The sequence below is a fragment of the Pyrus communis genome, chromosome 5, assembly GCF_041283825.1.
Source record: "Pyrus communis isolate YQ-2024b chromosome 5, ASM4128382v1, whole genome shotgun sequence".
In the NCBI taxonomy this organism is placed as follows: Eukaryota; Viridiplantae; Streptophyta; class Magnoliopsida; order Rosales; family Rosaceae; genus Pyrus; species Pyrus communis.
This window is the reverse complement of record NC_142569.1, coordinates 17,309,496-17,333,670: the sequence shown is the minus strand read 5'-3', so window position 1 is coordinate 17,333,670 and position 24,175 is coordinate 17,309,496. Positions and strand designations below refer to the sequence as shown.

Sequence of the window (24,175 nt, the reverse complement as noted above, 5' to 3'; positions counted from 1 at the left end):
ACGTATATTCCCATCTCTACCCAGGACGAGGCGTTTGGGAGCTCATTGGCTTTGGGTTCCATCAGAACTCCGAAGTTAAGTGAGATCGCACAAGAGTAATCCCATGATAGGTGACCCATTGGGAAGTTCTCGTGTGAGTTCCCAAAAAAAAAAATCGTGAGGGCATGGTTGGGGCCCAAAGTGGACAATATCTCCAAGTCTTGGTCGAGAAGGATTTTCAAATCCTTATTGACAGAGGTCATCTCATTAGCCTTCTCGACGAAGTGAGGTGTTACAGATTACTAGGCTAAGCGCATTGGACACCGAGTTATTTTATAATTGGGTATTCATAAGTGAATTTTAGAGTTATGCATTTTGACAGCCAAACCACATTCACCATAAAGACATACATTTCTTTTGAGTACTTGTGTGTGTATAGTTTGGTGCCAGTTCGGCGTGCTTGTACTCTTACGAATATAATCACCGTAACTGAACCTGGTGCCGACAATCCGTGAATTTCGCAAGATTAGCAGCCTTGTCTTCAGGCTCTAGAACCAGAAGGCCGAGACGTGTTCCTTCCTCGGCCGTAATCGCAAGCTCAAAAAGTTAGCAGCGCGCTCAACGCAACATTAACATATTTTACTCCCCGGCCGAGCTCGTCTAACTAGTTGGCACGCCCCGCACACAATCGAATGATGTAATTAGCTTATAAATTACTTGGCATGTGCTTCACGTAAGCTTGGTAGCTTTTAGTGTCAACATTTTGGCACGCTCGGTGGGACCCAGTGCTAAAGCTACGAAGTTCATGACCATTAAGACACGATCAGTAAAAAAGAAAATAGGGATAGGTAAATCAACGACTAACCTTCCACCTATGATGCAAAACCCAGATCATGATGGCATGTCATAAGCATAGAATCTTCATACTGCCGTCACACCCGAAGCCACTAGTACAAGACGTCGAGAAAATGAAGTCAGTCTCGGTGGATAGGCTAGTGATGCGGAAATCACCACCAAAGCGACAAAAGGAATTTTTGTTGAACAAATAATCGAGGATTGTGATGAGGATGATGGTGAAGGTTCTGATCCACCAACTAGATCGTTTATCCGAAGAAGTCTTGAAGAGCAATCTCAGAATTTCAGTCAAGAAGTAAAAAAATATACTTGAGGTGATACGCAATAATGGTGATGCACACAAAAAATTGTTCGAACTATTGGTTAGTAAAGCTTACGATGGCGGACCAGCCGATCATTCTCGACAACTTCCACTTAAGAGTAATATGTTATCAACGCTACAGGCCGAAATAGGGTCTGCTCAGCTCAAAGCGATCGACTTGGAAAAAAGAGGAAGATCAAGCAGTAGATTAGACGGATCCGACCAGTCGAAACAACATCCGTCGATATGATTGACATCCAAAGAATGATCAATTCAGCCTTGAAAAAGGGGCCGAAGTTCCTAAAATTCATCCATCCATACCCAGCTTATGTAGAAAAGTTCAAATATCCTAAAGGCTTTAAGATCCCAGATTTCAGCCTTTTTGCTGAAGAATTGTCCTTGTCCTTGTTAGAACATGTAGCTCGGTTCACTGCACAATGCAGAGATGTTAATAGTGACTTCCATAAATTGTTACTATTCAACTTCTCCTTGACAGGCTTGGTATTCGAATGGTACATTAACCTCCCACCTAACTCCATCCAAAGTTGGGAGGAACTGGTCGAAAAATTCCATGAGCAATTCTATCGGCCGGGGATGGAAATGTTAGTTTCTTCATTGGCTAGGATGGCTCAAGTATCTGATGGGTCACTGATGGATTATCTTAAAAGGTTTAAATCGAGCAGAAATTGGTGCCTATACCTTTCCCTAAAGTTAAATTTGTTAAGCTCGCTTTGAATGGGCTGGACGTGGAGTACAAAATGAAATTCCTGGGGGCAAACTTCTGTGACATGTACAAACTAGCTCAACATGTCGAGCAATATGAATATTTACTCCGAGAAGAGAATGCTTCAAAGTCCCCGTCTAAAGGAATAATTTACAAAAACCCCACAATCAGTTATGTGTCGGCCGAAGCTGAAGAATATACCAGTATAGACGCAGCCGAGTTAATAATCGACAAACCATATATATGCAAGGCATTGGCTCATGCCAATCCCAAAGATGTCAAGACTCGCTGGGCCCCTGAAGAGCCTCCCATCAAAACAGCGACAGGACAAACAACTGTGTCATTTTTCGAGACGCCATCCAAAGCTAGATTAATAATGGTAAACTCAAGTTTCTAGAAAATAAAATGGGCATCAACATCGACCCATTTCCTATGGCGACAATAAACAAGGTAGATGCTTGTCGGTCTAAAAATAAAGGCAAAGGAAAGGCCGAGTTTGTTCCAATGCAACACATCCCAAAGCAGAAATCTCGACCATGGCTCAAGATTGATTTATTTCAAACGTGCCACCTAGAGATTTTTCGAGACCAGCTGTCGTCGAGCCCATGTTAGACTCCAGCACAGATGAAGCGAATAGGCTGGTGATTTTATGTACTCGGTGTAAGGTAAACGTCATCTTCACCGAGCCAAATAAGAAACCACCTCAGTCAACAATACAACGACCGCCTCTTACAGCCGCAACACACCTCAAAAAGTTCTCTGCGCAGGCCAACGTCAAAGAGTTTTGGATAGGCTCGACCTTCAAGCACGGATCGATGAGCCACATTTAGCCAAACGATGCCTTGATTTCAACACACCATTTTATAATGAGGACTATTATGCACGCAACTCTAACAGCCCGAGTTCTTCCGTGAGCCAAAATACTTTTAAGTCGCCTGAGCCACCTGACCAACGGTGGTATAGTTACAATTCTCCTACCGATGTGTATATAACACTCTCTAAATCATAGAAATGCTGGTGCCAGCGAATAGATTGCATAGCCCATCGACAAACGACTCAGGCTACCTCGGCTACCAAATGACAGCCGAAAGAAATAACAGATAATGAAAATGACAGACAACCCCCAACAATCATGGCCGAATTACTTCAGGGAAAGAAGGTGATCAATCACGATTTTGAGACCACAATAGAAGAATCTGAAAAGCGCATTAAACTTTTTCTTCGGCCTAGGAAGATAAAGGCTCGTTTCAAACACTTAGGAATGAAGATGAAAGCAAACTTCCTCCATTGCCTTCATAAAAGCCATTAATAAAAGTTCGATGAAATCTAAACACCCCATTTCTCAGCGAAGCCTTAGAGTACATGCAAGAGTTTCACAAGAAATATTTTGTTAACGACCTATATGGCCTACCAAAGGAGTGTCAAGAGGCTCTTGATCTAGCACTAACGTGCCCTGATGCCGAGCAGATTATTCAAAATACCACCGATTCAGGGATGAAGGCTAGGTTCCAGCATATACATGAAGCTCGATTTCTCAGCTTCGAGGTCAATCTATATACTGATATAGTTACCACCGAGCTTCATTCCTCTCTCGAAGACTTCCAATATTTATGATACCATTTTGAAGTTTTCTCAGCCATGTCTTTTTTCGGCCTGACAGCCGATGAGAAAGAGCACGTGGCACCGTCAGATGCCTACTTAGACACGAGGTATGCCCGAATTGCCTATCAGGAGGGTGCCCGTAAGGTGTCGCAAAGATAAGACCGGTCTCCACCGTCGAGCAAGCATGAAGATAACAATTAGAATGAAATAGGTTCGTTGAATGCACCACAGGAACAGTTACTTGAAAAGAAAAATGATCAGGTCAAGGACACTAAAAAAATAAGATACTTTGCTCAGTAGTCCGGAAGACGACGACCATGACCCAATGGGCCCTTCGGTTTTCGACATCATAGAAATTAGCATAGTCCACATTCTACCGACTGAATTTCAGCCAACCAGGTCCTAACCAAATTTCTTGGATGGTGATGTGGTTGCTGAAGAAGTAATGCAAGTCGACTTCGTCATGGAAAAAGAAGAGCAAGTAAGCAAAGAAGGCAAACTCAAAGCGGCTCTTGTTGAGCTGTTTCCCTACTCTTCCTCAGCCAATCTCCATCCATAAACTGCGGAGCAAGGGTCAATATCATGCTGGTATCCATCATGAAAGCATTACGTCACTCTAACGACGAACTTATTCCATCAGGGGTTACCATGAGTAGCTTCGTCGAAGACAAATCCCTAACTAAAGGTGTACTTCCGTTAGAAGTCAATATCGGAGGTCGTAATCACATGACTGCATTTTTCATAGTCAATTCAAATATCGAATATAATGCATTGCTAGGTCGAGATTGGATCCATCAAACAGGTTGTATCCCTTCATCATTATATTAAGTCCTTATTTTCTGGGACGACAAATCTGTCATGGTTCATCCAGCCGACAATCAGCCATTCAAAGCTAACCTGATCCAAGCGCGTTACTACGATGACTACGTCGGTTATATCACCTTGCACGATCTCAACGATGAAGGACGACTGACTAGGATTTTGGTTCAAAAAACCATTGAGGTTGGCACCAAGACTATTCACCAAGATTCGGTGAGACTCGAATTGGCTGACTTCATTACCGATCTCGATGTTTGATACCAAACACGTCGAACGTCGGGCCACGGTTTCATCCACTATGGAACGATTGCTGGCCCATTGGTATACGATTTCCAAACAATCGAATTCAGGCGTAAACCTCGTGGAGTTTCTCGTCGAATGAGATAATGGTCCCGTCTTTTCCCTTAACAAAGTCCAAGCTGCCCGGCCAAACTCGAAGACAGTCGACCCAAGTCAAAGACCCACTAAAGGAAATAAATGTTGGAATGGTCGATGACCCTCGACCATTATGTATTAGTGCTTTGTTACCCCAACCCATGAAAACTGACCTTTGTAAGTTACTAAACGAATTTAAAGATTGTTTTGCTTGGAGTTACCATAAGATGCCTAGTCTAGATCAAACTCTCGTTGAGCATGAATTACGTATCAAAGTTAGTTGTAAGCTTTTTCACCAACACCCTCGGTGATTCTCGATCGAAGTACAACTCGGCATAAAAGACGAACTAGTTTGGCTTTTAAAAGCCAGGTTTATTCGGATAGCTCGATACGTCAAATGGTTAGCGAATATCGTACCAATGTTAAAGAAAAGCGGCGCTCTACGCATTTGCATCGATCTTCATAATTTGAATTTGGCAACCACCGAAGATGAATATCCAATGCTAACCTCATATTTGTTAATTGACGCTGCAACCAATCATGAAATGTTGTCCTTCATGGATATCCATACTGGCTACAATCAGATCTTTATCGCGAAGCCGATGTTCACAAAAATATTTTTCACTACCCAGGGGCACTTGGGACTTATGAGTGGGTTGTCATGCCATTTGGCCTTAAAAATGCTAGTGCCACATACCAACGTGCTATGAATACCATCTTTCATGACCTGATTGGTACGGTTATAAAAGTATATATTGATGATGTAGTAGTTAAATTGAAGGGTCGCCAAACGCATCTAGATGATCTTCAGCAAGTTTTCCTTCGTATGCGCCAACATAATCTCAAAATGAACCTGGCCAAGTGCGCCTACGGTGTATCAGCTGGTCACTTCTTGGGTTTTCTTGTACACCATCGTGGTATCGAGGTGGACACAAATAAGGCTCGAGCAATCATCGATGCTGACGACTAAAAAGCAACTCCAATCTTTACTCGACAAGATAAATTTTCTCCGCCGTTTCATAACTAATTCAGTAGAAAAAATGAAGGCGTTCTCTACGCTTTTGAAACTCAAGGATTCGGATAAGTTCGAATGGCGCGAAGAACATCAAACGACTTCCATGCAAATCAAGGTTTCCCTTACAACCCCACCTATCCTTGTACAACCCCACTTACATTTCGACGGTCGAATAGTCTATCGGTTGCCCCCATGAACAAGACAACAATGTCGGATGTGAACAGGCTATCTTCTATCTCAGTCGGAATCCGAATTCGCCTGAGATCAATTATTCACCTGTCAATAGGCTTTGTTTGGCTTTGTTTTTCACTGCGTCAAAACTTCGACATTACATGCTCCAATCAGTTACGCATGTCATCACCTAGACAGATGTCATTTGTTACATGCTCACTCGTAAAAGGCCGAATTGGGAAGTGGACAATGGCATTGTCCGAGTTCAGTTTGCAATATGTGCCCCAAAAATCAATCAAAGGGTAAGCACTAGCCGATTTTTTAGCCCAACACCCCTCTCCATATGGTTTTGGGGGCAATGAAGTCAAAATCGGCTGGTCGAAACACGTGATAATTATTGGACGATGTACTTTGATGGTTCTAGTACCTCGGCCTCGGGTGGTGTTGGTATTGTCAGCCAATCCCCAGATCACTACCGCTAGTATTTCTCTCTCAAGCTAGATTTCAATTGTACGAATAATCAAGCTGAGTATGAAGCTTTTATCATTATCCTTAACGTCATTCATGACTTAAGAGCAACTCGCGTCTTCGTCCTTGGTGATTTAGAACTTCTAATTAACCAACTTAATCGCACTTTTTGTTGCATGAGTTATACTTTGGCGCTCTATCACATGGTTGCCAATTATTTAGCCGAGTCATTTGAGGGAATCACATTTGAGCACATCTCGCGTGTTCAAAACACTGATGCAGACGAACTGGCATAAATAGCCTCTGGAGCTCAACTCCCGGGAGGCAAACTAGGTCGGATAATACAAGTAGTACGACGACCGTACCCAGCCCTAGTTAATCACCAAGTTTTCAAACAAGATCGCGTGATCCGTACACGAGTCATGTCCTTACCTACATTGTTGGAACGAGAGGTTTATGTAGATGTTTGCGATGTCGAAACATTACCAGACGATTAGAGAACGTCGATTATGGGATATCTCGATAACCTAGTGACAAACACGACCAGAAGACAAGGGTCCATGCCACAAACTATGTGTCATACCAGAATGAGTTGTATCAGAAATGTGAGGATGGTTTATTGTTACTGTGCCTCGGCCGCAAGAGGCTACCCAAGCAATTGCAGAAGTACACGAAGGAATCTGTGGAGCTCATCAATCTAGACACAATATGCATTAGTTGCTTCGTCAACACAGATATTTTTGGCCTAGTATATTGAAAGATTGTATCGAGTACGCACGAAAATGTGTACAATGTCAAATTCATTGGCCTATCCAAAAAATCCCAGCCAAACTACTTCACTCGGTCAACAAACCTTGGCCGTTCAGAGGATGGGCCATGTACATAATCGGCAAAATTACGTCGTCTTCTAGGTCAACTAAACATGCGTGGATACTTGTTTCAACAGACTACTTCACCAAATGGGTCGAAGTAAAATCGTATGCCGAGTTAACATCCAAGGTAGTTTGCAATTTTGGAGAAGAAAACGTTGTGACCAAATTCAGCGTACCAGAAACAATCATAACTGACAACGGCACAATCTTTATAACCGATAGGTTCAAAGAATATACGGCGAAGTTGACAATCCAACTCGAGCAATCCACGCCATATTACCTACAAGCAAATGGACAAGCCGAAGCAAGTAATAAAGTTTTGATCGGCATTCTCGAAAAAATGATAAAAGAAAAGCCTGGCATGTGGCATTTAAAGTTGAACGAGGCTTTATGGGCATATCAGATTTCATTTCGGTCAGCAACGAAGACGACCCTGTATGCGTTAACTTATGAACACGATGTTATGCTACCGGTCGAGTTAAGTATAAATTCATTGCGAGTAATCGAGCAAAGTAGTTTGTTTAGTGCCGAATATAATCAGGCCATGAGGCAAGAGTTGGAAGACTTGGAGAAAGTTCAGCTTGGTGCTTTTAATTTATTGGTGGCACAGAAAAAGATTGTCGAGCGCGCCTATAATCAACGAGTCAAACAAAAAACTTTCGGCGATGGAGAGTTAGTTTGGCAAACCATGTTGCCCGTAGGAATCAAAGATCCTAGATTTGGGAAATGGTCGTCGAATTGGGAAGAACCGTTTGTCATCCACAAAGTTTTCGGCAAGGGATAAAACCATCTTAAAGACCGAACCAGTCTAATTCATAAACTACCAATCAATGGGAATTTTTAAAGAAATACTATCCAGTCACTTGGGAAATGTGAGAATAAAAAGTTCATTTCATTAATTTTGCAAAAAAATGTACAAGTGAAGTTACAAAAGATTCTAACAGTTGATTACTAAAGCCAAAATCCTAAGGGGGAAATAAGGCTTCAAGAGCGGCCTTCAGCTCCTACCACCTTACTTCACCCATTGTGACTTCGGCTTGCCTTGTTCTTTTATCAAGCTGAAGTTAATGTATCTGTTTTGTGCTAGTTATGAAGTCTGTTAGTCGAGCCTTATTCGCTTCAAAATCCTTTTCAAGTTCTGAAGCGACGAGCAACCTTTGTAGTTGAAGGTCGGCAATTTGATGATCAAGGTCGGCCAGCCGCGTTTTCTTTATTTTTATGGCCTCAACCTCTGGCCGACTAGCTTCATGAACGACCTTTGCAGCCTTTAGGTTGTCTTCAGCCTGGAAAACCTTTTCAAAAGTAGTAAAGTATTACTCGGTCCGTTCCAGGTTATTAGACAAGTGGACAACATTTTCGGTGCTCAGCGAGCCACCAGCTGCAAGATTGTTTAGGCACTCTCCTACAGAATTAAAGCCTTTTACATTGAAGGACTTATGTGGCCGAAAGGGACAGAAGTTCCTGCAACTTGACAAAGGCATTGGATTCAGCCACGGTTGCGGAAGGGTCGGCTACGTGACAGAAGGCCCAACTATTCCAGATGTACTCAAGAGAAGAGCGTCGCGCTTAACTTCCCATGAAGGCTGGACAAAGAAGAAGTTAGTAAAGAAGAATGCAAAAAGAATAGCAGATAAGGAAGTCGTGACAAACTTGCCAAGATGAGATCTTAGCCATGTCTGTTGGTTCGTTGCTTGAACCTAGAAAACTAAGTGGCCGAGCCCAGTATTTAAGAGAGCCTTTTAATTCAAGTGGTTGATGGAGGCTATCTACATTCGATGGCCACTGAGGCGGCCAAGAAATATAAATAACACCCTTCGGTAGGTAAAATTGTCGGTGAAATGAACGATCAGGCACCTGGCATTTTCTTGTTTACTCTTGGTTCAGAATTCAATGGTTATGAATTGAAAAAGGGGACACAATAACATTTCTTACAAAGGTGGAAGTAACGTCCTAGGGAGGGATATTAAGATTTAGGTCCTGGGGATGAATCGGCGTCTCAGTTGTCGCCTCTGGCTCGATAAGTAGTGTCGTTTCATGCCCCCGAATCTGCTTCAGTTACTGGAGCACAATTTGATCCGTTGCCTCGACTGCTGGTTGAGGAGTGATGGTTGGCAGTTTGGCTAGTTGAGGATGTTTTACCAAGAAGGGCCATTCGCTTTCATCCTCCTAGACAATAGATTGGTCGTTAGGCAAGGAGTTCGAGATAGAAGAAACATTATGAAATTGTATACCTCTTCTTCTAGGATGATTGTTGAAGCCTTTTTGGGATTCGGGCGGAGCTTTTTCTTGGTTACAGAATCTGCCCTCTCTGAAGAAGCAACCACTGGGTCGCCTTCGACATGAGCAGTGGCCGGTGTTAAAGTTACAGGCTCTTCGACAGCCAGATTTGTGACCGGTTCAGTCACCAAGTCTCGCTGCATCACAGCCAAGACCTTGACGGCAAGGGAATGGAAATAGGCATTGGGAGTAGTTGCTCTTGTGGTTTGGCTAGAGATGACATGGATCTCCCGTTCCCCTTTCTTTGCCAATGTTTTAACACGTTTTTTCGACTAGAATGCTTCAACAGCCGGCTAGACATCTGAGCGAGACAGTTTGCTTGACGGGGTTGGCACGACAGCTGGCCGCGACCATCACAATCACCTCGGCCCTCTTTATGGTTCGGCTACCTGAAAACACAAATTGAATAAAAAAAAAGTTTGAAATAAACAAGCAAGAAAAGTAAAAAAGAAATCTGTATACCTTGGGCCGAGAGTCTTTTTAACGCGGTCGCCAAAAAGTTTCTCGGAAACTTCCTCGACCGAAATAATAAAGAAGTCATTAGTGTAAGTACCTTGCCAATTGGCAAAGATGTTAACACATCGAGATTCTGGAGTTTTCGACCGAAGACGGAATTTAGCGCACCGTTCTTTGAAATCCTTCTCGACTATGTCGCATTCTTTCTCTGAAGAACCGGAGAAGTGTAGTCGGCTCAAGAGGGAGAGAGAAGTAAGAAATGGCATAGGGCATCCTTGAAGATAACCCAGTTGACGAGCCAAGAAATTGGGGTGATAGACTTCCCAGCTTCCTCATCGAGCTTCGCAACCATAGGGCAGGTCACGAGTAATGATAAGTGAACCCTAGGAATTTCGAAGATCAGCTTCTTCGACGTCTTCCCATGCTGATGTTGGAAGGATAATGGAAGAGAGGTACGTTCGTCGACGGCAAATCTGGAATTCGTCGTCCGATAAGTCTTTTAAGCCGAAGAAATATTTGAAGATCTCTTCAGCCTAGTGGGGATGAATGGGTCGTGAGGCCTGCTTAAGGCATATGACTTCGGAAGATTTGAAGCTTTCAAGGTTTGGCCACATCATTGAGAAATAAACCTAAAAAACCTAGAGAGGGCTGTTTTGATGGGGGTTAACTTTCCCCACTATAGTCTCGGCCAAGCACCTGGTGAAATTGGCAAGAACCGCTGGCCAGGGCTTCTGCGTAGGCATATTCTCGGCCATGCATTTATTCGACTTGGCAAAAAATATATATTTGTTGTACCAGTAGAATAAGAAGGCCCCATGTTCACCATTTTTAAGATCTTCCCTTTTTGAGCCTGCGAAGTGAGTGATTAGGGTGTTGTAGTTGAAGAAGTTTTTGTGTAGTTTTTGCGATTCTTCCCTTGGCGGTTTTTGGTTTTCCTTTGTTAGGGCTTTGACGGCACGGTCCTTGAAAATGGTCTTCAAGTCCAGGTCAAATTTATACCCGGAGAGAGAATTGTTGATTAGGACGCCGATTTGAGAGGTGTCAAGTATAGCTATGATGTTCATCACTGTTAAGCCAAGGGGACCGAGGGGAATGACCATCATAATGGTGGCCGAGCACCAAAAGCTCAGAGCAGCCATCACGAGTTCTCGATCCAAGTTTATCTCGTTGGTCGAGAGTTTGATAGCGCCAAAAATGCCAAGAGATTTCCATTCATTGCCGAAATGTAGCTCCAGCCGAGTGACCCAAGTAGCCCAGGCCGCAGTGGTCGAAGGCCAAACTCCTTGGGGTCTGGCCAATTCCATTTTGACCAATCATACCCTTGGAATAAGGGTTTCAGGCAATGGTCCTTGAGCATTTCGGTGATCACTTCTAGGACATCATCTTTGAACAATAGGCAGAGGGTTTGATGGGCAATAGTTGGCTCATCCCCAAATCGGATGGTTTTGATACTGTTTCGATCAGTGATGCTTTGACAATTGATGCATTCCTCTACCAACTTGGTGATAATGGTATTGGCAACCATTGTAGAAGATGAAGGTTTTTTTGGGTTTTAGAAGAAGATGAAGGTTTGTTGGGAAGGTTGGCTTTTCTGGGTTTAAAAGCAGTTGACAATAAGATTTGAGAATTTTGAAAGTGTAAAAATTTGAGTGAAGGATAGCAGAGTATTTATAGGTGTTTTAGGTGGAAGATCAGCAATATTTGGGGGTGTAAAATCAATAAGAGGATTTTGTAATCATGATGGATATTCAAAGAATCCAAGTAAAGAGACCGAAGAACTCGCGGATTAAGGATGCACGTTTGCATATGACAACGAAGTTAATGACGAAAAGACAATTCAATGGTTACAGATTTCGAATGTCATTATTAATGGCAGAATGAGTAGGTTGAGGCATCGCCACGTGGCAGAACATCTGACAAATTAAGATCGTGCAATCGTGCTTCATAAATGCACCTGAGTGGATGGAATATTCGGGACTTTTCGTTGTCTTCCAAAGATACATTAAGGGTTTGATTTTACTTCTTCAAGGTTGAAACTCGGCCAAAGAGTTATAGGCCGAAGACCTCAGAAACGAAGGGGCAATGTTTGGGACCAAAATGACAATTTGGGCCGAGAGCAACAATTTGGGCCGATACTCTTGGCCTAGCTGTCTTCCGGGGGTATCATGGGCTGGCTAGGCACCAAGAGTTGTTTAGTCGATTTCAGCAAAGTCCTTTTGCGAGAAGGATTGATTTGGATAAAGGCGAAGGTTGAATCCTGATACCACACGGGGTCTTAAAGTTGAAGGCGCTGAGAGTCAGGGAATGAATCTGGTTCACTATGGAGTTGAGTTCAAAAACCCATTGGAACCAGGACTAGCCAAGTCACAATCAGATTGGGATAAGAAGTTCTATACTGAGTACGTCTTTGATTCAGCCAGGAGCAGGTTCACTGTTATAAATAGAGGAGGAAGTGCATCATTTAAGGCCTCTCCAATTCAGCACAGAAACTGCCCTGCGTAAACTCTCGCTCTACGCAAAACCTCTCAACAACCTTGATATTTTTATTTTCTTTTTCTGCCAACACACCTTCAGTTTATATAAACAGCACTGTGAAGGCAACCGGCGAACATCTTCAGTTTGGATAAACATCATTGTTGCCATAGAATCAGCCGACCGCGGAGTACCTTCAGTTTGGATAAACAGCACTACGTCGAGGCCAACTGGTTATCTATCCAAGTCTCAGTTGAGAAGGATTTTTGAATCCTTATTGACCGAGGTCGTCTCATTAGCCTTCTTAGCGAAGTAAGGCGTTACATATTACTGGGCTCGGCGCATTGGATGCCGAGTTATTTTATGATTGGGTATTCACAAGTGAGTTTTAGAGTTCGGCATTCTGACGGTCGAACCACATTCACCATCAAGACATACATCTCTTAAGAATATAATCATTAAGACATACATTCACCATTAAGTACTTGTGTTCGTATAGTTTGGTGCCAGTTTGGCGTGCTTATACTCTTAAGAATATAATCATCGTGGCCGAACCCGGCGTCGACGATCAGTGAACTTCACAAGACTAGCAGCCTTGTCTTCAAGCTCTAGAACCCGAAGGCCGAGACATGTTCCTTCCTCGATCGCAGTCGTAAGATCAAGAAGTCAGCAGTGCGCTGAACGCAACATCAACATATTTACTCCCCGGCTGAGCTCAGCCGACGAGTTGGCACGCCTCGCACACAACCGAATGACGTAATTAGCTTATTAATTACTCAGCCTGTGAGTCACGTAAGCTTGGTAGTTTTTAAGGTCAACAATTTCTCACGTACATACCCTTCTTTTCATGCTTAACATGTAATATATGCTTAATACATGCCACAAGAAATTTCCAGTTATCTAACACTCACGCCCCTTGGTGATTAGTAATACATATTTTGTTTTGGATTACACCCGTACGTAGCAGCCAAAAGAAAAAGACATCGTTAATCTTACGTAAATGTCAACATTAACTGCCACTGTACAGAGGTGGGTGGGAGGCAGTTGACAGAGTCGTTATTTGGGGAGCACTATAATTATTTTGCTTAATTTCTTGAAGTTGCCATCTAGCTAACAAGAAGATGCATTACAGTTCATATGACGCAATTGTATTATTGTTAATGTGTTATATCTTCTTGTAACAGAATATTGTGGTTTGTAAAAAGATATCGATATGCTAAACTATATTAACTATACACCCACACATAACACGCTTGCTCGCAACCAATAAAAGTTAAGTTTTTTATAAATAAAAAAATTATTATTATTATGGGCACGATAAAATAAATTGAATTCTTTTATTGGTTGTTTCTATACCATTTAGTTATTAATAGATCATTAGAAAAAAGTTAGTTGAAATATGTTGACCAACTTCTTAATTAATACTATAAACTAGGGCACTCTTTTTTTTAACAAAATAAACTAGGGTACTCTTAAGCCTTAGTGGATTTCAATTGTTATATTATTATAAGAAAAAAAAAATTAAAAATGTCATATGAACCTATACATTTTTATTAATTTGTCATATGAACTAAACTTTTAAGCGATTTGTCATATCAACTTTCAGAAATCATTAATTTGTCATATACCCTTAACTCCGTTAAGTTTTCCATCCAAAATAAGTCGTGTGCATTGCACAAGACTTGTGTTTAGGATTAGTTAGGACATCTCTCCACTCCCCTTCTAAAAAGTTGCGTTCAACGAAACAAATATATATAGTTTCTACAAACTAAAAAATGAAAGTGATTATTTGATGGAATACTATTTTTTATTCTAAACAAAAATGAAACTTAATATAATGATATGATATAATTTTGATCGAGTTTCTCTCCAACAGTATAATCCTTAAAACATATATCACATGTTCTCTGACACACCTCGACTCAGAATGTCCACCTGGACTCCGAATCGAGCTGTGCTGACCAACACTTAGAAGGTGGCGAAGTTATAAAGTGTAGTGAGGTGTAAAATGTGAATAAATTTAAACCTAGAAGTGTCTAAATGGAAGAGTGCGCATGTGAGCGGGAATAAGCCCATTTCACACGTAATGTCAGAGCATAAGTAAAGTACAATAAAAGTAGAATGAGAATTATACCATCAAAGGTAATCACTTGTACCAAGACTTTCCAAGAATCCTCGTCGACATGAAAGCTCAGCTACTAAAACTTGGAGGGGCAAAAAACAAGGGTGAGTGGGCCTAAAAATAAAGTCTTGAAAAACCTGTTCAAAAACATAATATCCCCACACCGTAAACAAGTATAGTTTCCAAATATAACACACTACGTATAGTATAAAAATACTTACCATAGCCAGCAATATCTCAAGAATTCAATGCGTCACAGTATTTCGTAAATAAACACCTAATGTCCAGTAATCACATAATTTTGCATAAACAAATATATCATATCGAGTGCTCATCGACATATGATGACACACGAGTTTATGCAGAGATATTCTGACATGAATATGATTGGGTGTAATAATGATTTACGCTCTAGTACTACAATCACGTGAGTACTGGCGCTATGCGCGTCACATACAAGTCCTACTTGCCTATAGCAATCTAGGATAGGACTAGAACCTATAATGGATCCAAAGTGAACGTACGATGTGATGTGAACATACACGTGAAGCCTGGCCCTGGCCTGGGCGAGTACAAACACCAGTGTAACACACGATGAGCAGATAACGTAATTATAATCATATAAAGGTAAATCGATAATTTGATAATTCTAATCAACATAATACTATTCATAGTTGTAAATCTAATTAAGGCATCCCCTTACAGTAAGCTTACATGTGCATCCCATAGGATTAGTTCATAATTTCCCAACAATACGACATTTCTTGTAAACGTTAATTTAATTATGGCAATCACGTCGAAAATTCATTAATAAATATATATATATATATATATATATGTGTGTGTGTGTGTGTGTGTGTGTGTGTGTGTGTGTGTGTGGAAACTAACAAATATATATACTATATAAAAGAAAAGACCCACTCATAGATACTTGTGAGGTCGCAGTTATTCAAACTAGGAAGGCCGGAGTCTCCGATATTAATCGCACCTCAGCATAATATTGGGACTCATTAGTAAAACTCCACTAAAACGATTAAATTTGAGAAAATGGAGTGCGGATTTGGAATCATGGCGTCGAAATACGCTAAGAAGAGTCCTGGGTAATTTTCGTAATAAGTCAACAAAAAGCCAACAGTTAATCCTAAAAAGTCAACCGAGACGTCGAGCCTGTCAACTACATTAAAACTTCAGAATTTCACTAAATGGATGGAAAAAATGGACTTGGGGCGTCGATATTAGCCTAGGAGGGTTTTGGAGAAAATTTCGCAAATCCAGGTCAGATCTGGCCCATAGATTTGGGTTACATTTGGCCCACGGATTGGGCTTGCATCCCCTTTTTGGTTTTTTTTTTTTTTTTTTTTTTTTTTTTTTTTTTCGTTGAGGGTTCAAAACTGAATCATTATCAATGATTCCCAAGATCTGATTAGGGTTCAAACCTTAATCAAAACCAAAATGTAGCTAAGGACACGAGGAACAAGAATCTACCTAAATGGGGCTGCGCTATGGTTAGTGTTGGCCGAAAAATAGCTCGAAAACCGCCAGATCTCCGTGGGAAAACTGGGCAACTTCCACCGCATGGATTCATGCATCCAAACATCTCCAAAACATCTCAAATTTTCCCTAATCGTACTCCAAAACAAAATCTAAGAAGATTTAGGGGTTTTCGAGGTTTACCTTCATCGAGGACGGCGAGAAATCGCCTGGAAATAATCTTGAACAGTGGCAACGCCACTGTGCAGAGAAAGGAGAGATAGAGAGTCTGAGGGAAGAGGGAGCACGAGAGATTAGTGAGATGAGGAAGGGACACGCAACAAGAGAGGATATGAGAGGTTGGGTGAGGTGTGGGCCCCACTGGTCAGAAATATTATTAAAATAATAAAATATCCCACCACAAAATATTAGAATAATCAATGACCAAATGTCAAAAATACAAAATTACTAAAGTACCCTCACGTTCGTAATTCCGTAAAATTTTAGTCGTAACTTCGATTTTGATTCTGCTTATGCCCACGCGTTTGTAGCAACGAGTACTACATGAATACGGTAAAATAATAGCTCATACGCGTCATGAAATGATGGTCAATGAAAGTTAATGATTCGCCTCTAGGGGCATTTTCGTCAATTCACTTTTTTAAAATTAAGAAAGTCGTAAAATTAGGGACGGGTTGTTACATATATTCATAATTCATAATTGATTTCAAAAGGAATTTTAGTGAAATAAATAAAGAATGAAAACACCTTGAAAGTAAAAGTCTGAAATCTCTAAGCTTTGGCTAAATTCCTCTGTTAAAAATCGCACAGAGAAGAAGAACTAAGGCTGGCCAAAATGCCTTATTTATACTACTATAATTGGAATCCTTCCTAGAAAATGTCTTAGAACCTAGGAAACAAAATAAATTAAGAGAAACTAGGAAACAATCTCCTAGTCAAACATGGAGAAATCTGCCAGCAAACTCATCAACCACGTTCTGGGCTCAAAACAAGAAAATGGGTTTTTTAATTGTTCATGGATTTTAAGTTGGTTTTTCTTTATTAAGTTGTCAAATATATTAAGCTTTTGGATCTAAACTAACATAATCTTGTGACTGATATGCATTTGGTCCTCACAGGTTTTCAAATTGAAGACCTTAGGAGAGTAAGACTGTCATCATATAATGTCTAATTCTTTTGTGGTTATAATTTGGGAGGGCTTGTTTGGAATTAAATTTTTAGAAAGTAGTTACTCATAAACACTTATATTAGAACCACATCAAAATTCAATCTAAACTAAATCTCATAACAAACTAGTTTACTATTCATAAGCACAGTGGAGTTTCAAATTTGCCCTTGCTTTCTTTTATTTCATTTCTTCCACTAATAGAAATGCCACTTCTGACATGTGGGATCCCATTCACTAGGTTCCTCTTCCACCTCTTCCTTCCTGCTCAATTTTGATTTGAACAGCTCATGCTCAAATTCAATTTTCCTCCCCTTATTCTGACGTCGCCCCTCTTTTTGGCTAAGCTAGTGTCGCGGATTGTCTTGAAGACCTTCTTATACTTTTTTTTGGTGGATCTCATTCCTGATTGCTATTTTGTTGTTCTGAGCTTCCAGCTCTTCGACTTTAGTTTGAAGAGCAGCCTTCTTCATTTCCCTTATTTGTTGCCTCACGTTAGTACACATATAAAGTCAACTAGCACGTCAATATGTCCCTAATCCTAAGATGGAAAAAGGCACAGATATATGTGACTTTCTAGTTTTTTTTTTTTTTTTAGTACATCGATAGTTTTACACTAGAAGTAGGGGGAGTTCGACTAAGTCACGCAATGGGCAACCTAGTTTGGTATCGAATTCGCCATCCACAAGATTTGAACATAAAACCTCTCACTTCCAAGTGAAGAGGAATACCATCAGACTGTATTACTAAGTGATAACTTTTTAGTATTTTTAAACATTGATATATAAATTAGTCCCTAATAACCATTTATTAGACATTCATACATATATTAATCCCTACTACTAATTCTCGTAGTGCTTAAATATAGTGTTACAAAAAGGATGGTGTTATCTATACACCTTTTTTTACTTTCCACACACGCCTCTTAATTTTTTATCGTTGGATCGATTAACTTGAAGGTAAAATTTAACAGGGTGTGTGTGGAAGGTAATAAGAAATGTGTAGATAGCACAACACTAAAAGAATAAAAACCTAAAACAAAGCAAATTTACTAAAATGGGGAACTTGTTTTCATTGAAGTTCTTCAGTATTAGATGATTTGATCACACTATATCACCAAAAATTTACTACAACAAATGTTTGTGACAAAGTTCTGATACAATTCGTCGCCTCGTAGGAGGCAAAATACATAGAAAGTGTAAAAGGTCTTGCACAACTAAAAGAACAATAACTTCGGATTCTAATTGAAATAGAATAAAACAAAAGAGTATGAATATCACGTACATTAATTATGAGTGTTGTCACTTTACTCTACGGTAGTCAGAAATAAGAGTATGAATTGAATTGCTCTGCTTGAAACCATATTTCTTCGCAGTCATGCTTCTTTTGTCTCCATGTATACTTCAATATTGCTTGTTCCCGATCCTTCATTGAAGAGGAGGAGCATTGTAATATGCCGGGATTGTTCCAGGAAAGAACATTTGTCTAACTCCTTCACCCTTAATAATGGGGAATATGATTCCTGATGCACCCTGAAAATAAAAGGAAAAACAAAATTTTAGTTCAAGTGAAAAGTAACGTATGTATTAATTTGTAAATGACAAGTATGTTGATAAAGAGGAAGTATATTGGCAATTTTAGTGAACATACCAAGATCAACCTAGTCCCGAGCCATACACGTTTAGGCGTAGGGAATGGAATCATTAAGCGGCCGATTCCATAGACTGCCACAGCAAAGAAATGGAGAAACAGATGGATCGGACGAGGGTTAAGCCCAGAGAGAAGCGATATAGGTCCGTATGAACATATGCCTCCAAGGCTCAAATAGTCGAAACATGCTTCTCGCATTTCCTGTCTTGCCGGGTCAGGTGAGGCACAAAATACCTTGTACAAGGCACCGGCCAATGTGTTTATAGTAGATGAGACGGGCTGCAAACAAAACCAAGCACAACACCTATCAGCAAGGTGGAAATCACAAACAAACACAATCGGACACATTATACATTTCACATACAAGATAGTGCTTGTTCATCAATATACGTAATGTCACTCTCAATTAGGGTCAGACAATACAACATAACATATCTTATTGTCTAGACATAAATTTGTTTTTTTCATCGTATATCGGATTGATGATTTATACCTTGCGCAATGTGTAGAATGATTCAAGATATTCACACAAAGCTGGTGCATCACTGAGATCAGTTAGGGGTCTAAGAAGATCCCTTAGAAGAACAATGTCTGAAAGAGCCACAGTCATTCCTCCTCCGGTTAAAGGGTGCCTCATGTTGAATGCATCACCCAATAAAATTGCACCAGGAGTGGGAACAGGAGTAGCAGGCATGCTTTTATTTTGCATTGTTCTGATATTTCCCTTCTCGACCGCCGCTAGAAAAGACTTCAAGAGTTGGGGGGGAACCTGAAATACCAAAGTCGTCTGATTAGTTCATTTCAATTGATATATATTTGTCACAATGAAATTGAAACTAACAAGTCAAGGGATAGATACCTGAGGAGCCACCACAGTTTTCAAGTACTTCGCCATTTCACCGTTAGCTACTGAAGGTACTTTCGTGCCGGGAATATCCACTAAACAACGAACCTCTGTACTACTGATAGGGTAAAATAAGATGGGTGAAGGGTCTCCCAAAATCACATGTCCATGGTTTGCATGTGGAAGGTCACAATTCTCCAAGATCAAACCAACGAAGCAAGAAGGATTGTCAACCTTTGGAGTACAGAGATTGCGGCGGAGATTTGAAAAGCACCCATCGCATACTATTGTCAGTGGAGCATACGATCTCATCTCCTCTCCAGCCCTGTTCTTGTACATCACACCCTTGACGGTGCCCTTTTCTTCAATTAGGGTTGTCACAGTTCCTTGTTCTAGTGTCACACTGTTGAGAAAATTCGAGCGACATGAATAACAATTTAAAAAATATTATATAAATTAAAACAATCCAAACATCATGAACGCAGGGATAAATGGGAATTACTTTTTAAGAGTTGCAACCCTTTCACGCATTCTTTGGATGAAACGCCCGTTATGGAAACTTCTCCCGGCGATATCTGAAGTATAGTTTTCCAAGGGATAAGACAGTTTTGTGTCATTTCCATTTTTGTAAAGAGCATAACCAAACACTTTCTGAGCATCAATGGACTCATTTGCACAGTCTGCATGTCACAAATGTAACTTGTTGATCAAAATCAATGAACATAAACTTGGTACTAATTAATCAGTTGGAATAGAAATATGAAAAAAGATTAAACCAATTAAACAATTTTAAGCAATTGCTTACCCGCAAGACCCAACTCAATCAATTTGAGATAGCCTCCAGGCTGCAACAGCTCACCAACAATTCTGTCTGGCTCACTTAAATCTCTTTCGATCACATGTACGCGGCGTCCTTCCTGTAACAAGGAAGAGAAACATATGTTTAGACTCAAAAGCTCACACGATTAGCCAAGAAATTAAAGAAGATCTGAACTAGCCTTCTCAGTTTATTTGCACTGTAAAAAACGAAACTAAAAATGGCTTGGACTGAGCTATTGAAATCATCATCCCTAAAGGGCGGAAAAAACTTTTATTTAAAATTCATAGAATATAAGTTTAAGTGCTTATTCGCTAAAAATAGAGAGAACAATAAAAAAGAAAATGTCAGAAAACACGGCTTTGAAGCTTTGACTGCTCAGCTGGGTTTGTTTGAGGAAATAGATTTTAAAAATTAATAACATTTTAATTAATAAATAATGATTAAACGACTACGTCTTCTGTTCAAAAAGAAAGGAAATGCAATTTTTTTTTTAATTTTCACTGTCACCAAACACGGCTTTGAAGCCTTGACTGCTTCTTCATTCACCATCAAATTTCTAAATTTATAAAATTAAAAAAAATTAAAACTTAGAACTTGGAACTTGGAACTTGGGAATTGTTTAAAAACCATAACATTCATTTTATATGTAGAGAGAATTATTTTGTCACCTTTCCAAGAGTGTAAGCAAGGGCAGCACCGGCAACTCCGGCACCGACAATGACAACATCCGTGCCGCTGGCAATCTCCGGTTGAAAACTGCCGTTCTGGGACGGCATCCTCACGTACCCATCTCCGTTAATGCAGCGGGAATCTTTCTCGACCACCTTCTTCCTCCCGCCGCTGAGAGTGGTGTTGATGATCATGAAGAAAACAGACCCCAGCAGAGAAACCAACACCCCACCAAGAACATACTGGTAATCCATCTTTGATATCAAAATAAATATATATACCGCTAAAATTGAAAATTTGGAAGAATGGGGATTTTGGTTTTGGCTGTTCACAATCTGTAAACTTACGTGGTGGTTTTTGGTTGTGAATGTGAAGAGGAGAGAAAGTGCTTATGGTTGTGAGACAGCAATGGGAACTTGAAATCGTTTATATAGACAGTTGTTGGGCAAAAGCTATAAGCTTTGAGGGTTGGCGCTTACCGATGAAGTTATGGGACCATTTTTTAATATTCATGTGCGGTTGTGGTAGGGTGTGGGTGATCCTAGGATAGAATGATGTGGGATAGAGAGAGAGGACAAAGATAGAGTCACTTGTGGACAATTTAAAGGTGTCAATCGCAACATAATGCTAATGAACGGTCAGTTTTTGTTGGACTTTAACTCTACTTGATTGACTATATAAAGCACACAATCATCATCGTCGTCGTCATTATATTATAGATTCAGATTGATTTTCTTAGTAAGAAATGGCATAATGGATGGGAGTTTTGATACGCGCAATCTTTCTATAATTAATTCATTGAGTAAGGATCGGAGGTCATTTTTTTAATGTACGTACATATAATAGTTGTTATTGTATTACGATAATTATGCTCTTAATAGGTGTTAATTTTTCTTTGAGGAAAAAAAATAACAACACAACTCAAGCTCTACAATAGTCTAGTCACGGGAGAACATACCATCATACGAAGACCTTGCAATAACACACGACAAGAACATGGCTTGAATCCCTCAAACCACAAAAACGGTGTCTCGAGGGTAAGATCACACCACCATTTGTTGATCATGCATGTTGGCAACAAATCTTAGTATGAGGCATTTCCATAGTTCTTGCCAATCCCAAAAACTACAAAACCATCATACCATATTTGAAGAACAGTTGTCGCTCTACGATTAAAGGTTAAGCAGTAAGTCATATACATTTGCTACTAAAGGCTCTCTCAACATAGCGAGAGAGCGGCCACTACCATAAATATTACGAAGGTTATTGTGTATAGAGTTTAATGGACTTTACTTGACTCTCAAATTCAAGTGTATTCAATATAGGCTTTTAAGGAGTCAACAAAAATCACCCTATATTGAATAAAGACTTTTTATAACTTCTAAACAGTCTATGAAAATTCTGTGTGTGTTGTGAAATTAAGGATATATGTGTAGTGGAATATAAAGTAAATAAGACACAATATTTACGAGATTCAGCAAGTATGCCTACATCCTCAAGGCAACAATAGTACTTTCTTTCATGATCTGAAATAATAAAAGTACAAAGATAACTCTCACTATCTTTCTCTGCTCTCTCTCTCTTATTTCTTTTCTCTCTTTTCTTTCTTTCTCTTCTTCTATTTCTTCTTTCTCGTGTTCTTTATCATATATTGCATGCTCCTTATATAAAGCACTTAACATGCAAAAGTCTACAGTACCAAATATTGAACGTTGAAATTCTATACACCTAAATAGTAAATACCAAACTTCTTTGACTTCCATTCTTCTATTTCACGTGCTTGTTTATGTGGGCATTCACAACCATTTACAACATTGTGGTATTTCTTTATGACTTTTTTGAATTTACAAAAATCAATTGTATTCAAAACTTCACTTATTTTAAAAAGTCATGGATTTTGATGGACTTTGAGTGCTTTTATAGTAAGTTTTTGGTCATAGCAAATCCAATCTCCCCCCTAAGACTAGTGGATTTCGTTTTTCTCAATTCTCTGATAATATACTCCACCACCTACCATAATGCAATGACTTTAATTATCACCACTTCCACCACCATGTTGCTACCACCATCTTACGATGACCGTCTCCTCCACTTCCACTACCACATAGAAACCATCGCCGCCACTACCCATCATTGCCATGAGTGTCATCACTACCTGCTATGGCCATCACCTGCACTACCATCACCCTGACCGCCATGTCTACCACCATCATCACCACCCCATCACCAGCACCCCCATCCCTACTCCTTTAGCACGCCAATACAACCCCGCCACCACAATCACCATACCATCACCATCGTTGCCATCGTCACCTCTTTGTCAAGGTCATGATCACCATTTTAATCATAAAAACTTAATTGGTATTAAAAAGTCCTCGAAAATCCACATAATTCTAAATAATTCTAGCATTGAACTCTCTAGTAATCTGTAAAGTTTCATCATTTAGCTCAATTTTTTTCCAATATATATATATATATATATTTTTTTTAAATGCCTATGAAATTTTATGGAGTGTATAAATTATAATACTCTGTAAAAAACTACTAAATTCGTAATAGCCCATCACTTGAAAAGCTCAACAAAATTCCATATAAGAGAAAGAGAAGCAATAGATCATGTTGTTTCGAACCCAGCGTTTTGGCTTAGGGTCGGTAACGGTACATTTTTTTTTCTTTGGTTTTTCTCTCTAGCGGTTAGGGTTTTTTTCCTCTACCTTCTAGTAATTATCTGTTAAAGTGTATCAATTTGGGTTTCCGAAAATAAATTGTCAAATCAGGACTTATTAAATATGATTTTAACTTAACTTGATATTTGTGTATCATGTATTTGAAACAAATTTTCGCACTAGCATTCGGTTAGTGAAAACTATTTTCACGAACCATGTTATTATGGTCAACTCATGTAAACACGATGATTATACATATATGGTGATCAGTTTAAGTTCATTGTAGGTGGTTCATTGTTGTAGCGTAGCTTTCTTGTATTATAAAAAAAATAGATGGTCAGTCATAATTGATATTATATTTT

The 24,175-nt window shown here is 39.8% G+C and overlaps 1 protein-coding gene across 1 annotated transcript; it reads right to left on the bottom strand.

Moving 5' to 3' along the window:
* Positions 1-18,211: 18,211 nt before the first annotated feature.
* On the bottom strand, positions 18,212-21,552 carry LOC137725645 (squalene monooxygenase SE1). The gene is made up of 7 exons (XM_068464402.2): positions 21,147-21,552; positions 20,464-20,575; positions 20,161-20,338; positions 19,674-20,061; positions 19,308-19,583; positions 18,815-19,093; positions 18,212-18,696 (listed from the first exon to the last, which is right to left on the bottom strand). Exons 1-7 carry the CDS (start codon positions 21,399-21,401, stop codon positions 18,592-18,594), a joined length of 1,593 nt encoding a protein of 530 aa, XP_068320503.2. The 5' UTR covers positions 21,402-21,552; the 3' UTR covers positions 18,212-18,591.
* Positions 21,553-24,175: the final 2,623 nt, after the last annotated feature.